Source organism: Sceloporus undulatus, chromosome 3 (assembly GCF_019175285.1).
Source record: "Sceloporus undulatus isolate JIND9_A2432 ecotype Alabama chromosome 3, SceUnd_v1.1, whole genome shotgun sequence".
Classification (NCBI taxonomy): Eukaryota; Metazoa; Chordata; class Lepidosauria; order Squamata; family Phrynosomatidae; genus Sceloporus; species Sceloporus undulatus.
In genome coordinates, this window is record NC_056524.1 from 192,888,142 (window position 1) to 192,910,508 (window position 22,367).

At 39.4% G+C, this 22,367-nt stretch overlaps 1 protein-coding gene across 1 annotated transcript in view; it reads left to right on the forward strand.

Annotated features, from left to right (window-relative positions):
• Positions 1-22,367, forward strand: part of CPXM2 (carboxypeptidase X, M14 family member 2) — a 98,846-nt gene that overhangs the window by 18,504 nt on the left and 57,975 nt on the right. The window contains exon 3 of the mRNA XM_042460996.1: positions 20,208-20,317. Within this exon, the coding sequence (XP_042316930.1) occupies positions 20,208-20,317 (110 nt within the window). The remainder of the gene's footprint in view (positions 1-20,207; positions 20,318-22,367) is intronic.

Genomic DNA, 22,367 nt, shown 5'->3' on the forward strand with positions numbered 1-22,367 from the left:
ACAGAATGATCACCCCCATGGACAGCATAAGGATGGGAGAGAGATCCCATCCCTATCTTGTGTGAGTGTGAGAATCGGCTCTGTCTTTAAGGATTACACAGGGACTGCGAAAATCCCACTTACCAGTAAGCAGTCATTCTGTGTATTCTGGTTTCAATACACAGGTCCATTCCCCTGTCAATTGAGAAGTGGCTACCGGACATTCCCACCTCCTTCTTGCATGAACGGTCTCTGGGATGAGGGAGGATATGTGATGGGAGTCCTTTTCCTGCCTATTGTGTCAGAGATGGCTCATTGGAAGGGGTTAGGACCACCAGACTGCAGCTTCTCAGTTGACTGATACTTGTTAATGTCAGTGGCTGCTTACTGGTAAATGGGGTTTGGGAGAGATCTGGTTGAATCCGCTACATAGCACTGCAGTTACCGTGCCACATGGTAAGTAAGGGTCATACAGATTTGACTGAGCATTTTCAGCATCACAAACAGCGATTTCTGTGCAAAAAAATAAGGTGGAACCTCACAGGAGATTAAAGTGAAAATGCCAATAGATCAGAGAGAAGTCCCTCAGATCACCTCAAAAACAGTTAACCAAATATGAAAATAACTCAGAATTTGGGGGAAATTACTTTTTTTCATTACAGCTACCAGTATGGCTACAGTATGGCCCTGGTAGAACTATTGTAATGCTGTCTCACTTTCTCATGATTCTAGTAACTTCTCGAGAAGGTCAATGGCATTAAAAGTTGCTGAGATGTTCAGGAGAATTGAAAGGATTGAGTTGATCATGAAATCTTAAATTCTAAATGGGTCACTCTTTTTTGACAAATTATTGAACCTGATGATCTAACAGGTTATAGGAAGCATGTGTGTTATAAAAGACTCTTCTCGATTTTGGTTTGCCTTTGGTTTATCATTGAATTGATCTGTGGTATTCTGTACAAGGAGCAATCCCTTGAACTGGCACAGCTGTTGAGCGGTACATATTTCTAACAGCCTACTTGTGCAAGTCACAGTTCATTTATTCATGTAGAGGAAAGACATTTTTATCACTCTAGATTGTTCTGTGGAAAATCAGTATGAAACTTTTCTTATTATGCCTGGCAAAGCCAAAGATTTATTGAGGTGACAAAAATAAGGAAGCATTTGTTGGTAGAAAGCAAATGGAAATGCTTTGGATGAGGGGAAATGATTCTGTTTTTCTAGTGATTGGGCCATTTCCTACCTTTATATAAAAAAAGTAATTTTCATTTCTATCTCTCTTTCCTCCCTCCCACATTGTCATCACACACTGTGCAATTAATTTTGGGTTCTCTCTCTCTCACTGTATATTTATCTGAATGCATAGGGCAACTGGACATATCAACTGTGGGATTCTAAAAATTAGAAGCCCCCATTTACAAACTTACTTTCTTTATTACTCCATTACTGGTTAGATAATTAAAAACTTAAAACCTTTTCTTAGGAAAAATCATCTAAGGTCATAGCCAGTGACAGCCAGAGCCCAGAATGTCTGGAAACACCTTTCTTAGTCTCCCTCCAACCATGATTCACCCTCTTTCTCTCTCTCTCTCCCTTCATTTTTCTCTCACACACAAATGTTCACACTCTCTGGACCATCCCACACAATGATAGGACAGTAGATGCAGGAAACTATTATGAGGGCTGCCACATGGCTTGTCTACACCAGGGAAGAACTCAACCCAAAGGCAGTGCTGGTAGTTCTGATGGTGTATGGCTATTTCTGGTGAGGTACCATGGTTTTGGGGCTTTAACCTGACTTTGTTTTGAACTAAGCAAAGTTGGGTGGGGAGGACCCAATATTTCCGAGAAACCCTGGCATGACCTTGGGTTCGTTTTGTGTGTGGAAAGCTGCATCAGATCTGATTTGGCCTAATCCATGGTCCACATGCCAAGAACAGTGCCATCCCCCTTCCTCGCATTGAATAGTGCAGGGAAAGGGGATGGTCTGTTTTTGGAGCAGCCACTTGCAGGCAGGAGCTCTTTCTAAATCCTGCCTGGTGTGCCACCATTTCTGAAGAGGACAGAAATGAGCACCTGTGATCAACAATGAGTCTGGACACCTGTTTCTGTCCTCAACAGAAATGGTGGTGCACTGGACAGGACCTCCAGTCCGAGAGGAAGCAGCAGGGGTAGTTCTGAGAACAGGCCACCATTTCTGCAACCTTTCCATTAAATCAGCTCCTTGAGAAGGCCTGGCCATCACCATTACTCCTTCTGTGGTCAGAACAGGGCACCTATGTGATCAATGGGGGTGGGGGGGCAGGTAGATGGGTAATAGGCAGACGTTGATGCATTTGCTGAGTCTCCTCTTTCAACATATATAGCAGCATAACAGTTGAGCCCCCTTACTTTGACCTAGGAGTGGATCTGTTTGTTTCCAGTGCATGCAAGCTTCATAGCTCTTTGTTATATAAATCAATTCCATCCCATTTCTATATTAATTTGTAATTTAAGAAGACGTCATGATAATTTATATTTAAATACATATTTATATATTTGGACACATTTTTTCATGACATATGCATTTTAAATGTTTTTCCCCTTATAGATTCATATTTCCATACACTTTAGGGGTTGTTGTTTTTAGCTGGGAATTGCATCACAGCATTTGATGAAATGTGAAATCTGAGGCATTGTGATCTACTGTTCACATGAGTCAGGGAGATAGGAATCAGGTCCATTTCCTTCTCATTATAGACTAAACAAAATCCTTGAATTCTCCTACTGTGACTAGTTGTCAGGTAACTGAGAATGGTTTGAAAAGATAGCAAATGATTGTTTTTATTCAACTTGTTGAAGAGGTTCTGTCCTGGTTCCATTACTGACCCAAAAATCCCTAGAAGAATCCTGCCCTGAGTCCTGCTGTCTCCCTTTGCCCAGTCTGAGGTGCTGGCAACCTTGAGTGTTCATGGTAGTCTGCTTGAATGATGATAATGTTTCAGACACAAAGCTCAATGGCTTTCCTGGTAGCCTTGTTGGCTGATGTACTGGAAGTTGCAAACCAAATAAATAACTTGTCCAAATTCCATTATTAGTATATCTCTGAAAGAGGATTATATATGGGATATGTGGGGAAAGATAGGTTGGTGGGCATACCTTTTCAAAAAAGTAATTTGGTTTAAACCAACCTTGTTTAAACCAGCCAACCCTGAGAATAATGCATGCCTCTGAGATATAGAGTTTAGAAATTTCATAATTGTTTGTGACAATAAAAATCATTTTTAAAAAAATAGAACATGGCGCGTGCGCACACACACACAGAAATTGGTCATGCTGGCTGGGGAGTTCTGGGAGTTGTAGTGCAAAAAGTAACTTTTCCAAGTTCTTCTGGAATAATCTTCATATAACTGTGGGTGGATTGGATCTCTCTGCCCTCTGAAGCTCTCAGTGCAGCCCCAAAATCTGCCCTAGAGGGCTAGAGAACTGGCTGGAGAAGCTCGAAGGACATCACAGGGAGGAGGGGGAAGAAATCAGATTCTGCAGGCAAAAGTTCACTCATTCAGTATGGGATGTCACCAAGCTGATTCATTGAGTTGACAGATTTCCCATTTTATTGGCATCATACGGCTATACTGGTGAGACAAGATATGAGAGGAGTAACAATCTTAAAAATACCAGTTCCTAAGTTACCTTGTAGTACATTACCTAAATCTTATCCAAACCTCTTTTGAATATGAAAACTTGGAAGGGAAATCTCATGAGAACAGATTTACTGGAATTTCCCTTCAGTTCTGCCAAAATAACAGAAGCTCAGCATTAAATGTGCTTTTTAGAAGAAAAAGAAGAAGAAAAGATTGGCACCACACAACAAGCTGAACACAGAAGTGCAAAGGAGCATTTAACTCATTTAAAGACTGATGAGTAAACAGTCAAGCTTTTCTAAATATCCTAAATGTTTGGTTCTACATTTTCATGTTTGGAATAGAAAGACCATGCTGATCATTATCTCAGTGTTGTTTTGCCAGCATGAGAAGCGATGATACGAATGGGAAGGGAACAGGCTCCTTTCCTTTGATAATGATGGTATTTACCACAAATGTTTTCAACAAACTTAAGTGCTCAGTTCTATTGCTGTGAACAGAATATGCTGCAGCTTTTTCCAGGAAGAACAGTATCTTTCATCTTTAAAATAGGGATGATCAAGGAGTGGCCCTCCAGATTTTGTGCTGGGCAGCAGCTCTCATATCTTCTTAACATTGGGTATGCTGGCTGGGACTTCTGGGAGTTACAGTCCAATAACATCTGGAAGGCCACATGCTCCTCATCACTGAATTAAAAAAAAAAACCCTTTGTGAAAAAAAGATCCAGGGAATTCCAAGGACAAGGTGGGCTTCCATATCAGTATGGCACTGAATTGTACTTGCTGCCAATATGCTTCTGGACTGAATTCAAGAACCCAGCAATGGCATTTAAAGCCTTAAATGGTTTGGGGACCTCAATACTTGAAGGAGAGCCTCTTCATACATATGGCTGTCTGAGGCCTGGTAGAAAGGTTCTCATTTGTGCCCCATAAGTCAGGGCAATATGTTTTCATAGGATGTGGGAGAGGGCCTCCTCTGCTGAAGTACCAGTTATGGAATACTTTCCCTTAGAGAGGTGTTAATGTATATTTAAGGTAAAAATGTTCAGATGTGACAATGTCTGCAGAAGTCTAAATTGGCTACAGCTGGAGGCCAGAGGCCAGAGCTGCAGACGGATGTTCAAGGTCAACTGAGCAAGACTAAATGTAAATATGATATGTCTTCAGTCTGAACAGGGATTGGTTTCTATGTTGCATAGCAACTTGTACAGAAGGAGGCTGGACTTAGTAGTCACATCATGGGAATATTGTTCTAGTGAATTGTGGTAGTCTAAGAGTCTGGGATTTTGGAGTCTGTGAGTTGAAGGTAGTGTGGTGTGACAGTAAGAGTTTTTGTATAGTAGTACAGTGGTGCCCCGGGATACGAAATGATCGCGTTACGAAATTTCCGGGGTACGAAAAAGTTAGATTGGAAAAAACTGTTCCGGGTTACGATATTTTTTTCGGGTTACGAAATTTATTTCGGCGCGAAATTCAAACGCAAAGCGCGGCTAGTGGCTTTCCAGCGCTAACGGAAAGCCTTTTCGGGTTGCGAAATTATCGGGTTACGAACGGAACGGCGGAACGAATTAATTTCGTAACCCGAGGTAGCACTGTAACTAGCTTGTGTTATTTAGAAACAAAGAAATAAAGCCCTCTAAGGAGTGAACCTGCTGGACTGTGATTCTTTAATTAAACAACTGTTTCACTAGACATTGTTCCAGCAAGCTGAAAAGGCTGTTTGGAGTTTCGCTTTGTTCCTGAGTAAGAGAGGAGCCGGCATCTTCATCCAGTGGGCACCAGACTGGGACCACGGGCAAGGTTCATCACCCAAAATATCAACAAGAGGGTCAACATAGTGTAGTGGTTTGAACTTTGTATAAGGACATTGGTGACCAGGGTTCCAATCCCAGCTCACGCATGGAAACCCACTGGTTGACCTTGGGCAAGTCACAGCCTCAGAGGGAGACAAGGGCAAACCACCAAGAAAATCCTATGATAGAGTCACCTTAGAGTTGCCATAAGTCAGAAATTACTTGAAAGCAACCAACAAAAACAACATGTTATAGCCATGGGAGAGGTCTTCCATCACCTCTCCTCTTTTGATATCAGAAACTTAATAAAGCCTATGCTGGGCGACCCTTCCATGACCATGATGTGAACGCCATCACTGTAAGTATCCTTGGCACATAAGCTAGCATAAGGAGTTGCATGATGGCCCTTGACCTTGACTGATCTGTTCTGGACATTCTGAGGAGGTGAGGAGACCCAGATCTAAAGATCAATGGGTTACAGATTTAATATAAACAAGACACCTGCAACCTTGTGTGCTAATCATCTCTGCCTGGAAATGCATGTCCATCATTTCCTATTCACACCTCAGTGTTATCACCTTGGAAGGATACTTGAAAGCATCTCTGAACATTTTCAAAGTACTTCAAAACCCATTTCCAAGAATCTTTAGACCTTTTGGTCTTTTAGAATCTGCCCCCAAGACATAAATTTACTATAAATATGCGTGCCTTGTCATTGTGCCTTTGGCTTAGTCCAGCAGCAGGCAGAACACTGCCAGTTTGCTTGATTTAGCACCTCAACAGTGCACCCACCTCCATGCTGTCTAAGTTCTCCATTTCATCCAGGACCCCAGCAATTGGAGACAAGATCTGTTCAGGAGTCATATATCCATGAGGGATGCCTCACTTTTTTCCTAACCTTCTACCCTTGATTTCCTTAATCTCTTCAGTGTGTGTTTTTGCATTTATTGTGTGAGTGTGTTACTTCTCCTTTTAATAAAACTCATTATCTTTGAACATTTGACTCTGCAGTTCTATATACCTCTGGACTTCGTATATATATATATAGGGATCGGTCCTCCTAGGGTAAGTTACCCAGCCACCCTTTGTGCTAAAACATAATTCCCCTAAGTAGGACTGTCTTTCTCAGAACAGGTCCGCTTTCAGGGCAAAATACAAAAACAACAATGCAAAGGCTCAATTGGTCCCTACACTCTTGTCATTCCAGTGCTAGGTTAAAACATGGCTATTTATAAAAAAGCTTTTGAGGCCTAACTTGTTTCATGCAGATCCACCCTTGCAAAAAGGAAAGGCTTTGGTAGTTTCTGAAGTACCTGTTAATGTACTTTCAGGAGAGTGCTTGGCTAAGTACACTATCAAAAGTGTACCTGGCTTCAATATCAGATGGTGGCTTGTGTTTTCCTTCCAGAGTTATGGACAGAAGGTTTGCCTTAGGTTATAAAAAGGGCAATTTTGGGTATCTTTGTGAGTAAACCTTTCAGTTTCCTGACAAGAGGAGGGCTGAGCTAAACCTAGGAGAAGATAGGTATGGGCCAATGGTTCTAGTAATATCTGAGTAGCATCCTCATGTACCCTGTTTTTGAAGTTTGCTTCTAGGATATTTACGTCAAACATACATACATGTCTACTGACTAAACTGGCCAGTCTGCACAAAATAATAAACAGACACAAATTTGACATTAAGAAAGTAAAATAGAAGAGACTCCAGGGGACTTTTTAATCTTCTTGACATTCAATTGCAAATGACTAGTTTTCTACTTTATTCAGAAAGGTAACATAACAAAATGAAATAGACTAAATTAAAGCATCATGGGAGTGTTTGATTATTGCCTTTGAACCACTTCAAGGTATAAATTTAAGGTATAAAACAGCTGCAGTATATTATCCCCATTTCTGAGAAATAGACCATTTAAAAAAATAATGGCAATTTTCTTCCTTTCACTTCAGAATCTTAACCAAGTATCTTGTATGAGGTTTAAAGCACATTTGGAGCAGTCCCTAAGAACTGTGAAGTATATCATGACAGTCGCCTACAGCTTGAACAGCTGCAAGGTGCAAACTAAAATTGTGATGACTGTGAAATCTTGCCAGAGATTTTTTTCCCAGTGTGAGAGGCCATTGGGAAAAAAAGCTTCATTTGCAGCCTTGGCCTGTTTGGCAAAGAAACATTCATATCATTTGCTGCTTAGCAACAGATGCCACCAAATCACAACAAAATCACTCACAGGTCCTTTTCCAAGTATCATTCTGGCTTTCAGGCACAATCTTTGAATACTCCTCCTCTCTCATAATTAAGAGGCTGTACAGACAGGCCAAAATAAAGCTGCTTTAGTTCACTTTGGAGGTATGCTGTTTAAATGATACACAATGTAAAATATACAAGAATGGGGAAAAACAATGTTGGAACTGTATGGGAAACATTGGGACCTTTGTGCACGTGTGGTGGGATTGCAAGAGAGCAAAAAACTTCTAGAAGCAAATATGTATAGAAATAAAAAAGGTTTTAAATATTAAAATAAAGTACAATATAACACTATTCTTACTTGGAATGATAGGAGAAAATAATATGGAAAAGCAATATGGTAGAATAATCTTCTATATATGTTGGTTGCAGCCAGAATGACCTTTGAGAAAAAATGGAAGAGTAAAGAGGTCCCAACAGTAAGTGAATGGTATAGCAAGTTATAGGACATTGCAATTTCTGACAAGCTAACATATATGTTAAGGGATGGAAAAAATAACAAAGTGGAAAAACAATGGATACCTGTTATTGAATATATTGGAAAAAAGAGAGGGGGAAGATTAATGGGAATCAAATACATAGACTAGGAGTAATTAAACAGAAATACATGAAATAATAATGTTGTATATAGAGAGTGATTGTGATAAAAGTATGTAATTAAGAATCTTATGAATATGAGAAGTAGAAGGGTTGTTATAAAGTAATGAAAGATATGAATGCTTATACAGTTTAGTCCAAATATAGTAATCACTTAGGGAACTAAAAATAATGAAAGAATATAGACTACAGGTAATTAAAAGAAAGTCAAAAGAAAATAAAATTATTTTTTTCACTTCAAAGGAAGGGAAGGTTTTTATTTTTTAAATGTTGTAAGTAGGAAGAGAATGAGAATAGCAAATAGGTAGAAGTAAGTATGTCTATATAGTAAATGTATGTATGGAGGTTTGAACTGTGTATACTGTTGAATGTCTTTTGTGGGCTTTTTTGTATATTTGTTTTTAATTAATAAATATTTAATATTAAATAAAAATAAATAAATGACACACACATCTTAAGAGGCCAGAACCTGCGCCAAAGTCCTAAGGACTGGAGTGCAGCTTTGGCGCGGCTTCTGGCCTCTTAGGATGCATGCATCATTTAAACAGCATACCTCCAAATTGACTCAAAGCAGCTTTATTTTGGCCTGTCTGTACAGGTTCTATATTTTCTGTCAAGAAAAAAGAAGTGAAGATTCCTCCTAACTCTGAATTGCAAGATATTGTATCAACACAAGAATGGGCTTTCTAATAACAAAGATTTTCACACTTGCCTGCATCGCTGCATAATCATCCTCCAAACGGAGCTAAAAAGGAAAACAGCCCCTGTATGTGAAAGCTTGGGGTGCTGCTGAATTGCCATGGAAACATACCTCCCTCCTTTGTGTGCCTGAATCATTCCTGGGGAGAGGAAGAGAAGAATGCTGAGTTTGCATTAAGAGGGAATCTGCTTCCCTTGCAACGATTCAGGCTGAGAGCATATGACTTGCTCTAGATCATTCTGTGGGTTTCATGGCCAAGCAGAGAATTGAACCTTGGTCTCTAGACTCAACTGTGGAGCTTATCACATGAACTTTATAATCAGCTCAAGTCTCCCAGACTGCAGCCGGGACACAGGATGGAGGCATGGATTATCGCATGCTAAATCGCTGCCTAATCGCCACCCATCATCAGCCCAGGACCCAGCCATGCTCTGCCAACACTTTTTAGAAGCTGGAAAGTTTCCAACTTGGTCACCAGCTGATAGCGGGCAGCGATAAGGCAGAAATTTAGCATGTGATAATCCCCACCTCCATTTTGCGTGCTGGTTGCAGCCTGGAAGGCTTGAGACGGTTTTAAAGTTCATGCGATAAGCTCCCATATTTACTTCTGCGTGTGTGTGTGTGTGTGTGTGTGTGTGAGTGAGAGAGAGAGAGAGAGAGAGAGTTTTAAAAAAGGGAGGGAGAGAGAACTGAATTTAGGATCAGGGTTAATGTTGTCTCATGTTGGGTCAAAGTGGCCAGCTGAACAAGTTCATGACAACCCTCTCTCATACTCACTCTTTAAACCACCTTGACATGGTTTCTTTTGTCTAAACTGCATATAAAAATAGAAGAACAGTAGTTGTGTTAGCACCAGGGGAAACAAAACTAAGCCTCAAACCACTCTGAAGAGGACACATGATTCCAGAGAGAGCAAAAAAGAAAAAGAAAAAAGTTTGTTTAATGTAAAATCTCTTGTTATTTAAAACTCATTGAAAATAATGGCGCTAATCCTGTTGGGCAGATACAAATGCATAACTTAGAGTGATGCACTTGTAATTGTTTCATATTCAGAAACTACATATTTGGAAACTACATATACCCAAGTTTGGGGGATGCATTGGCTGTGTTTACATTGCAGAATTAATACAGTTTGACACTGTTTTAAATGCCTTGGCTCAATGCTATGGAATTCTGGGGTTTATAGTTTTGTGAGAAATTTAGCCTACAACAAACTACAAACCCCAGATATCCATAGGATAGAGCCATGACAGTTAAAGCTGTGTCAAACTGCATTAATTTTAAAGTGTGGCAGCAGACTAGAGGCTGTGAAGGTACCCTGATCCCCACTTACCGGGTAGTAGCCACTATGATCTACAGAAGTTTCTTCCCTTGTCAGTTGAGAGCAGCTGGCTCCTATGGGCAATTTCTGGCATGAGGAGGGAATGTGAAAGGATTCCTGTTTCTGACTGCCACACAGGAGATTCTTCATGGTGGGGTGGGAATATCAGTCAGTAGTTTTCCAGTCAACAGGGGAACAGACCACAATAGACTGTTGCAGCTGCCTCCCAGAAAGTGTGCATTGGGGTGATTGGGACAGGATTCACTATGTAGCACACACTATGTAGCCATTCACTATGGCTACACATTCATAACTCCCCAACAGGATCCCAGCCAATATGTATATTGACCACAAAAGTTTATGCCATAAAAAAAAAGAGTTGGTAAAGCACCACAGACTTTTTGTGGTTGTTTTTATGTTGACTGAGATACATTCCCTGAGTGTGACAAAATTGTTGTCCCTGTGAAATATATTGCAGATTTTATTCATATTACAGGTTGAGTTTCCCTTATCTGAAATGTTTGGGAGCAGAAAGGTTTGGGATTTTGGGTTTTTTGTTTGTTTGTTTGTTTTGGGGGGGCTGGATTTTGGAATATTTGCATATACATAATGAGGTATCTTGGAAGTGGGACCCAAGTCTAAATATGAAATTAATTTATATTTCATATAAGCTTTATACACATAGTCTGAAAATAATTTTATACACAATGTTTTTAATAATTTTGTGCTTGAAACAAAGGTGGCATACCTTGAACCATCAGAAAGCAAAGGTGTCACTATTTTTGCCATCCATATGGACAATTTTGGATTTTGGAGTATTTCAGTTTTCGGGATACCAGATAATGCATACTCAATCTATAAATGCTAAGGAGACTCTCGACCTACCCAGTTCAGTCTTTTTTACACTTTTGTAGCATCTTTAGTCCACGTGAGTGCTTGTGTTTTGTTGGTCTAAAGAAAGTGAGTGGAGCCAGGATTAAGAACTAAGCCATTCTGTGAAAGCCACAGGCTGTGTGACTGAATGATGTGAGGATGTGATGGAAAGGTTATGATCAAGTGTAGAAGTTATTAATGAAGAAGAACACATAAAACTGTACTATTTTAAGCAGAGAATACTCTGGGTTTAGGTACAGAAATCTAAAAAAAACCTAAATAAGTATAACAGTACATACTTGTGTGTAGCATGATTATAGATATTATAGTATACATTAATGTAAAGTCAAACAGATCCTGCTCAGTATGACAGTTTCTGCCTTGGGTTCACAATCACTGCATGAGCTCAGTGTTCATACCCACCCCATTTGCCCAATACACATTATATGCCAGATTCATAGATATCCCAGCTTCTCAATAAATCTCATGTGGTCACCTTGAGATAATCATAGCCTCTCAGTCTAACCTACTTCAGTGTACTGTTAAACTACAAAGACTAGTGGAAGTGGGGGAAAATACTGTACAATGCTTTCAGATCCAGGGAATAAATGGTATAGAATTAATTCAAATATACATAGTTTGGAAAAGTATGTTTGGCATTAAAAAATCTGAAGCATTCCCATGGCCTATTAGCTTGATACACAGGCTACAATCTTGTACGCTTGGGAGTAAGTTCCAGTTAATTCAATGGGGCTTACCTCTTTTTTAATTTTTTTAAAAAATTAATCAATGAATCCAATTTTGGGAGAATGGTGGGATATTAATCCCATAAACAAACAAACAAACAAATAAAGATTTTGCAAACAAAACCCCTCATATACATCATACCAATAAAAAATATTCAATTATACACATAACATTTAAAAGCAATTCTGAATTGCCAACAATGTAGGCTCCCAGATGAGCTACTCTGGTGGAAGGAGAAGGAAGAGGAGGAGGAGGAGGAGGAGGAAAATTTGAAACCAGAGGTTATGCCAGTCCAAAATTCCTCCATGCCACATGTGCAGCCACAAAGTTAACTCAAAGTTAAGAAAGGTTGTTGTTAATCTTAAGAAATTTCCAGCTTTATGAACCTTGCAGGGATTTGGGCACAGCACAGCTTCAGCTGGCCTAGTATCTGCATAGCTAGCCCTTGGCCATCTTGACCAATTAGTGTTGTCGTTTAATGAGACATGACACAAAAGTGAAAAAGAAATGAGAACAAAAGTGGAGGGGGGAATGCATTGGCTTTCAGGACAGTTGCAAGAATGACTGTTTCTCACCACATCTCTCTTTGCTACAGCCTAATGAAATGGTTGCTGGTTTCTAGTTTTGGAAAACTAATAAGATTAACATATCTACATATTTCCCCATTTTCAGCTTTAATGAAGCACTGGATCTCAAATTCCAAAAATTAAAACTGATGCTACTAAGCCAAAATTTTGCCTTAAACCGAAGGATTAACAATAAAGTTCCTCTTTTGGATGTAGTTCAGCTTTTAGACAATTGTCATGAAAATAAGATCACATATATTCTAGCTTCACCCCTGTATTGAAGAGAGGTGACAAACATTTATTAAATTTATTTAATTTGTTATATCTTATCCCAAATCATAAGTTTTCTATGGTGGGATACAGACGGGCAAAAAGGGGTGTGTTCATGATGTCATGAAGGTATAGCCTTCAGACAGCCCTTACCTGAATGCCGCCATGAACACGCCCCCGTACGCCCCAAGCGGGAAGAAGCGGCATTAAAAAGGTGCTGCTTTTCCCCGCTTCTTTTCTATATAGTGCGCAGCTGTGCATCTCCGTCTGTAAGCTGCTGCACCGGTACGCCAGAATTGCTACGCCGCTAATTTAAGTTGCCCATTTAAAAGCTCAGTGTCTGCTGCGTTGCATAATGAGTTGGGGTCCTGGAACATGCGCAGTTTGCAGTCAGGCTTTAATTGCAGCATCAGCTGCCATGCAGGTGTGGAAGCGCATTTTAATGCTTGTAACCCTAACCCTAACCCTAGAGCTGCATGTACGCATGCGCTGCTAGAATCGTGGAAAGTTTGGAATTTAAAGTGCACCCCTACACACATTCCTGCGCCATTTTCACCTAACAATAAAAAAACGCTAAAACTTTAAATATTTACATATGTACAAGGGAGGTGATGGGGGATGGCAGGGGGACAGAGGTGGCAGCGGCGACAGCTGTGGATGTGCATTGCAGATTCAGCAAGAGTGCGGGGACCAAAGGAGAGGAGGCATCCATGATGCTGGTGACATTGGCAATGTGCAAGCGGACAAGGATGCCAACACCAGCTGATCACCAGCTGGCAGGAGACCACCTTTGTTCTTTGCCAGGGTGGGGGAAAAAGTTTAAAGGGGCTTGGGTGCTTTAAATGTGCACATATGCTTTCTGCCGCTGGCAAAAGAAAAAAAAAAGCCCCGTTTTTGGCCACCCGTGAGGAAGCTGCCTCTCTCTTTGCAGTGTCCTGCGAGGCGGCGGTATGGAAACTGCGGGTCAGAAACGGCCCCAGGTGAGGCGTCTTCACTGTCCCCCGTGTGGAAGCCCCATACACCTGAGCCACGCCCCCGGGGCGGGCGGTCTGGAGGCTCCGTATTCAGCAGAATACACCTCCAAGACATCTTCCCCTGCCCGTCTGTATCCCGCCACAGTGGCTTACAATAATATCAATTTAAACTAATTAAAATGTAACCAATAAAATAATGTGTTCTAAGTGTTACATATTGAACAAATGAATGATTTAAAATTTTAAGACTCTAATATTTAGAAAATATGTAGATACCACTTTTTCTCACTCTTTGTAACTTTCTCACTTCTTTGCTCAGCACTTGTGAAAGTCAAACATATTATCTTCTGTCCAGCATCAAAGATCAAGTAACCCATTATAATTAGTGAAAAGCTTTACAAATGTTGAATTTTATATTGGTACACATACTTGGATGTCCATGCAAAGGGATCTTGTAGCACCTGTGAGACTAACTGAAAGAAAGAAGTTGGTAGCATAAGGCAGCTTTCATAGACTTGAACCTACTTCCTCAGATGCATGTTTGGAGAACCAGAGACATATATATGCCATTTATGTCTGAGAATGTCAATTCAAATTCAAAACCTTGTGAGTATGGAGATAAGATGGCAAGTACAGTTTTTATTATAGATGTTGGAGGACAAATGCAGGAGCAAAGCTGTTTCATACAGCCAAGGAGAGTAGATATGAATGTGTATTAGAACGCAGTGTAGGAAACAGAGAGGGAATATGATGAACGGGGCAAGAGTGCCCATATGAGGATGGGGGTTAGATAGTGTTGAAATGTGTGTAGTGTGTCAGGAAAGCTTTGTGATTTTTCAGACTAACATCTTTGGATTCTACCACATAAGATATTCATGTTGACATTCATACTGAGTCACAGCTGAAGTCTGTAGAAAGTCTGTATTTCTAATTTTTGGTTACACAAGAGACACTTAAATAACAGAAACTTGTGATTCCCACACGCTCACACACGGGGCTTTCTCATAGTCATTTTTCCAGCAGCATCCAGTTTAAGACCATAAGGCAAGATATATTTATGCTAAGCTAATGGAAGCAAAGCATTCTTTCTTAGCTGAGCGGCTGAGAAGGTGAACTTATTTAGAAAATCACGTGTGGGTTTCATAGTATGCTTTTAATGAGATTATGTTAGCAAGGCATTAAGAAAGAGACCCAATATGAATTCAGATAATTAGGTTTTTGAAATGTGGGATTATGAAAATTATACTTTAAATTACTACTATCATCGAAATCAATAACATACTTAGTGGAGACTAACAGTAAAAGAAGAGTGTAATGAGTCAAAGCATTGTATTAGCAAATAGCTTACAGTGTGCAATGCTGAATATGAGAAGTGTTCATAGCACATCACCCATTAACAATGACAGGAGGCAGACCCTTGGGTAGCTTGGTCCTGTTATTTATTTAAAAAGAGCTACTTTAAACCACAGAGAACATTCTCCAATAGTTCCTATTATATTGCAGCCTTTTAAGGAACTTTTAAGTTGAGAAATGATAACCAGGCTTAGGTGTATTTTTAAGCAATTAGCTTAAGCTTTTTCATTTCTTTAAAAAAAATATCAAGGAGAGATCAGCCTAATTGTCTCTAAAGTTTGAAGACTCTGAACTAGTCCTGTGATGCCTTTGAGGAAGAGAAAATGACATTTTGGGCAACTAAGATGTTGAGATCATTAGCTGACATTCTATATTTAAGGCTTAAATTTTAAAATTTTAAGCAATTAGATACAGCTAACACAGAGCCGTACAGTTTAAAAAAATGTTCAAGGTGAAATAATCTTCCGAAGGCCTAAACTCCCAAAATAGTTCTGTGGCATTTTGAATGCTAAAAAACGGAAGCATTTTGCTGTTAAGGCTTTTTGGAGAAGATGTAAGAAATATCACATCACTCTGTGGGTGGATCCAGAGAGGGCAAATGATGTTGAAGGTTGCAGTGTTTGTACCAAGTTTCCCTTGACATGAATGACTAGTTGTTTCTTTGATTTGGAAGAAACAAAAATAAAAAGTTCTTCTCAGGCCAGAGCATTCCCAGGAACTCCAGTGAAAAGTCATACTTTTTTTGTTCTTACCCCTTGAGATTTTTTATCCTGATCTGCTCAGTCCTACAACAATCCAGGGTAACTCCCACCCACTTTTGCTTCATCTGGTGCTGAAAAGGAATGGAGACAATGACCTGTGTCTGGATACAGAGGTGGGACAATCTGTCCTGGCAAGTTCAACATCTTTATATTTTCCTCTCTGAGGTTACATTTGTATCCTGTTTGATATCACTTTGTCATGGCTCAGTGCTATGGAATTCTGGGAATTCTACTTTCTTGTGTCACCAGAACTCTCTGACAGAGAAGGCTTAACTGTTTCACAAAACTACAGTACCCAGAATTCCATAGCACTGAGCCATACAATTAAAGTGGTTTCAGACGAGATTATTTCTATGGTATGGATGCAGTTTGAATGACAGGGCTTTGTTTATGTGGGTTTATCTAGAGGGATGAAACAGATGTGGGTTTTGAAGAGTTAGGAACCCTGGTGGCGCAACGGTTAAATGCCTGTACTGCAGCCACTCACTCAAAACCACAAGGTTGCGAGTTCAAGACCAGCAAAAGGGCTCACGCTTGACTCAGGCTTTCATCCTTCCGAGGTCGCTAAAATGAGTACCCAGATTGTTGGGGGCAAATTAGCTTACAGTTGTAAACCGCTTAGATACTGCTTAGGCAGTATGAAGCAGTATAAAAATGAAGCTTGTTTGTTTTGTATTATGGAAAGAAATGAATACTGTTTTACAGGACTTTCACTGCACATACTCATACTTTAAAAAAAATCCTCAGAAGGACTTGACTGGCCCAAGGTAAACTTGAGTGAAACCATTTTTATGAATTTCACATGTACAAATTTCACTTTTTATCTAATTCATTTATATACCTTCTTTCTAACAATATCGGATCTAAATTGAGTTCAGCTGAAGCCTAACTGGTATGTTACCAGTGTAACAATGAAAGTGACTTCTAGTGGCACAGTTCTACAACATCTTGGTAAATAATTTGGAGGCAGGAACTAGGCAGATTGTCTTAATGAAGTTGTTTCTTCTCACAGATAATGCTGTCATATGAAATAACCATAACATCTATCAAATACTTTTACAGACATCACTTGAGCAACCTGAGCACTTAAACACTTGATCATTTCCAAAGGAAAGCGACTAAAATGGTGAAAGGTCTGGAAACCATGCCCTATGAGGAGTGACGTAGGGAGCTGGGTATAAATATCTAGAGACGATAGTCTTGTTTAACTATCGATAGTCTTGTTTGAAGAGATGTCATATTGAGGATGGAGCAAGTTTGTTTTCAGTTGCTCTAGAAAATAGGATACAGAACAATGGATGCAAGCTACAGAAGAAGAGATTCTACCTAAACATTAGAAGGAACTTCCTGACAGTAAGAGTTCTTCGATAGTGGAACAAGCTCACTCGGAGAATGGTGGAGTCTCCTTCTTTGGAGGTCTGTAAACAGAGGCTGGATAACCATCTGTCAGGAGTGCTTTGTGAATTCCTGCATGACAGGGGGTTGGACTGGATGGCCCTTGTGGTCTCTTCTGGCTCTATAATTCTATGGGCAACATTATGGGCAACATTATCTAACTGCCTTATATAAATGGAAGGAAGGAGGAGAGGATTAGAGATGGAAGGAGATATGGGATGGAGAGCAGGAGGAGGCTAGGTGGATGGTGCTGATTGACTTCCCACTCTATGTTTTGGAGGGTCTACTCTATTGCAATCTGATTCAACCAAAAATATTGTAGTGATGGAGAGGGCCTTCTCACTGCTCTCTTCTGTCTCAAATAGCAGTTGGGACTTTTTGTGCACATCCTAACATGCTTGTACAGTAATGTGTAAAAATAAGAGGTTGAAAAACCAGTGATATCACAGTAAAGCCAAACAAGTTAACAAGTGTCAGATGCAGATTCATATGCAGAGTTAGTTTGAAACTGATGCCTAACTGTTCAACATGTGGATGGTGTTGAGGTTTGTAAGGCACCCTTTATGATTCAACATACAGGCTGCCTCTGCTAGTATGATGGAGACAGGGCAGATATAAGTGGTGGGAAGTAATGGCAGGAATCCTTTTGTTGTCCTCTTTATATAAGGGGCAGATCAAGTATTGCCTGATTGGTCTCAGTCAGGATTAATGATGCAGGAACAGGATTTGTTTTGTAGAAGAATGTAATTATGTGATTTTAGGGATTTCAGGAGACCATTCTTGTGATTATGTATAAATTATGGGTAATGACACTGGCTAAAAACCTCTGGTTGCGTCACACACCACCTTTATTGAAAAGCCTTTCAAACAAGGTTCTTTGTATTTCCTCCAGCATATCTGTATCTACTGAAAGACTCAATTTCTTTATTTAGAGAACTCTGTAATTATAATAAATCTACTTTTAATGGATTGTTGATAGAAGAGGCCCACACATGAAACTAATAATGCTAGAGATTTTAAATAGTTCTTATTATCATAGATTGAAGATACACAGTTGCATGTTATTGCTTACATCTAGCAGTTGACTGTAGAAAATCTTTATGCGGTGGTTGCTTTGAATCAGAAATTATTTTACTGATATTTTGATAAAATGATAACACCTGCAAGTAGGTGAACCAGAAACCAAAGATTAAAAAATGATGTGTAATCTTGCCTTTTAACTTCCTGACTTGATTCAAAAATTATGAGAAGAAAATATCAATGGAAGTAATTTAAATGTTTGGCTATGTTTAACATTTTTAATTTAAATCGGGATAGATTTGACTGCATTCAGAAGCTGGAAAAAAAGAATAGTTAATGACCGGTGAATTGGTTTTAGCTAAAAGGAGAAGCCTAGAGTGTGTGGTAGCTTGGTAAACTGAAATCAAAATAAAATATAAAGGTGTAAAATGATTTGTTGTTTTTGTTAACTGCCCTAAAGTCTACCCCAACTCATGGTGGCCCTGGCCTCAAACAGCCCAAAAGAGCTGACATAGAGCTGATCTAGAGCAGAGTGTGTGGCACATTCCCCCAGATCATACAGAGGCCCAGTGGAGGCTGCATCAGGGTCACCTAACATGGCCCAAATATGGCCATAAAAGGAGTGGTTTCTTACTGCCTCCTTTTCATGATCCATTTGAGACCACAGCAGTGGCTGCCCTTGGGACCATGGCGTCTGGTTGTCATGGTCCTGCGGCAGTCCCATGGCGATTTGTGCAGGAGCCTTTGGACACTCCTTTTGCCCTGTCTGCTTTGCCACCCTGTGAATGAAATATCCTCAAGATCTGCTGTCCTCCACTGCTCTCCTCAGGTCCTGAAAATTCAGACCCATGTCCTCCCTGATTGAGTCCATTCATCTGATGTATGACCTTCCTCTCTTTCTACTGCCTTCCACCTTTCCTAGCATTATTGTCCCTTCTAATCTCTTTTCATGTTATGGCCAAAGTATGACTGCCTCAATTTCATCATCTTGGTTTCAAGGGAGATTTTGGGCTTGATCTGTGCAAGTACTGTCTGTTCGTCTCTTTGGCTTTCCACAGTCTTTTTAGCTTTCTTAGTACTCTCCTCCAGCACCAGTTGAATGAGTTGATTTTCCTCTTATCTGCTTTCTTCATTGTCCAGCTCTCACATCCATACATGGTGATGGGGAACACTATGGCTTGGACTATTCTAACTTTAGTGCTCAGTTATATTTCATTACTCTTTTAGGATCTTGTCTAGTTCTTTCATATCTGGCCTTCCAATTCCTAGTCATCTTATTTCTTGGCTAAAGTCACCATTCTGATCAATGTTTGATCCTAGGTATGGAAACTCTTTAACTATTTTGATTTCCTCATTGTCTATGTTGAATTTATGTATTTCTTCCAAGGCCATTATGTTTTATTTTCTTTATTTTCAGCATTAAGCCTGCCTTTGCACTTTTTCCTCAATGTTCTTCAGTAATTGTTCCAAGTCTGTGATGTTTTCCCCTACTAATATAGTGTCTTTAGCATATCTAAGATTGTTGTTCCTTCCTCCTATCTTCACTCCTTCTTCTTCTGCATCTAAACCCAATTTTTCTAATGATATTTTCAGCATACAAGTTGAACAAATAGGGTGATAGAATGCAGCCATGCCTGACACTCTTGCTGACTGGGAATCAATCTCTTTTTCCAGATTCTCTTCCAGCAGTAGCCTCTTGTCTTAAATACATATTTTTTTAATCAGGATTATCAAATACGGTAGGACTCCCATGTCTTTAAGAGCATTTCATAGCTTTTAATGACCTAGTCAGTCAAATGCTTTACTAAAGTCTATAAAGCACATGCTGATCTTATTTGATGATAGAAAAAATATTTTTACATGGAAAAGCATTTGCTGTAAAGTTCTGTGAACGCAGGCATGCACACATGCATGTCCACTCAGAAGTAAATTTAGTGACATATGCTTTGTACAGTTGTTTTCTCAATTTAAATTGTATATCCTTTTTTCCCTAGGTTGCCCTCCTTTGGGTCTTGAAACATTAAAAATTACTGATTTCCAGCTCCATGCTTCCACAGTAAAGCGATATGGTCTTGGAGCCCACAGGGCACGGCTGAATATTCAGGTAAGCTCACTTTTCTGAGTGGTGTAAGTGGTAGCTTGTTCAGCAGTGAGGATGGTTCCAGCTTTTAACCACCTCATTGGCTATCATCATTTTTAACAAAAGTGTATTTTAAAAATGTTTCTATAATGGGTAGCTTTGTTCCTTTAACTTAAATGTTCCAGTATTAATTTATGAATGGCTAATTTTTGAGAACCAAATTACACATTACTTTTACAACTGGGGATTTTTTCCTGTGTGAATTTTAAATGTTCATCCCCCAACCTTTACAAGGGTCATGTGAGAATGAAATGAAGGGTTGGACCTTTTGTGCTATACTGAGTTCTGTGTGAGGAAATAATGAAATGACAATGGATTAAAATTATAACTATATTAAAAATGTAATTCTCACAAAATAGACCTTCAGAGGAGTTGTACTATAGCTCCCATTATTCCCAGCCAGAATGCCCATTGGAAGAGGATGATGAGAGCTGCAGTTTAACACACATAGAGATTACAAATCTGAGAAAGCACCCATAATTTCATCCAGTCTCTGCCATTTCAGTAGTTTTTGTTTCCTTTCACTAGCATACTCTCTTCATATTTTTTTCTGAACATGGGGTTCCTACTTTCAGCAGTTTTCAGCATAAATTATTTTTTGACCCCTACATTCAGAAATACATGCCAACAAATGACGCCTGAGTTCTTACTCCACTGGAGTTGATCAGCTTGCTTTTTCATGTTTATACACTATCTGTTTTCCTGATGCAACTTTATCTGTAATAGACAGATGCAGCAAAGCTAGAATTACATTTTTCCTGCTGTGTAGCACTCAGATAACCCTCTGCTAATCCCATAATTCAGATCAGACATTCACAAGATCCATTTTGACAGACAGTTGGTGTGAATGGGTGGTTTTGCCTCTGTTTCCTTTGGGTATATCCCAGTTAAGAGCTTCCTGCTGAAAAAATAATATTTTTGTAGCATTTTCAGATTAAAAATATTAAAGATCTGTGTTGTGTTCTTAATGCTAAAGTATAATTTCAGGGCATGGAATTTACTGAAAACTCTTTGTCTTTCCATTCCTTATGATTATCACTTCCACAGTCCAATAATTTTATAAGACGTTTAATGTAGAGATTAGAAACATTCCTTTTTAAAAAACCAAACAATCATTTCACAGAATCCTTCAGCCAGCATTTTCTGAGGTCTGGTTTAATGATGCCACAACTAAAAATAGCTCAAGCTCATTACAATAGATAAATCTAGTTACAAATGTACACACACACACACACACACACACGTACACATTTGTATATATAGCAAAACTGTCTTTGAATCTTCTATGGAAGGAATCTCCATGTATAATTGTCATTAAAATGTAATAACAAATGCCTTACAGTTTATAAAATAACAAAGAACATGAAGCTACTCTGAACACTAACAAGTCATTTCTTATGGCATACCCTTTCATATGTCTCCATTGCCCATTTTGTCAGTTGCATGGAGAGTTATCCTCTAATGGCTTGAACCTTCACATAGAAGGATGTAATGGGATCTACTGAGGACACATTATGCAAACATACTGTCTAAAATTCTTGCTTGTTAATTATCATGATCATGATGCTAAGTGATTATGGAAGAGAGACACTTGCCTTGATTAGAATATTGGTACCACCTGAAACCCTCTCACCCCGTGTCAAATTATTTGTAGCACTAATTGGAATTATCTCAAATCATCTCAAATCACTACAATGCTATGCCATCAAAGACTGCACAATACTTCAGATTTAACTGTTTGTCACACCTGCCTGGAGTGCTGTGCATTCCAGAGCATCGTGGTGCTGACAGACAGGCTGATACATCATATTTCAGGAGAGGTATACTTTAGGAGGAATCTGGTATAGAGTTGGAAAGTACTGGAAATTACAGAAGGCATAGGAGATATGCCATGATATCCAAGAACTTATCTCAAACTTCAATTTATGAGTTGTTTTATTCCACATTATCGAAAATGAATTCCAAGTATTCATGTCATAACTCACCCTCTGACATGTGAAGAATTGGTTTCAAT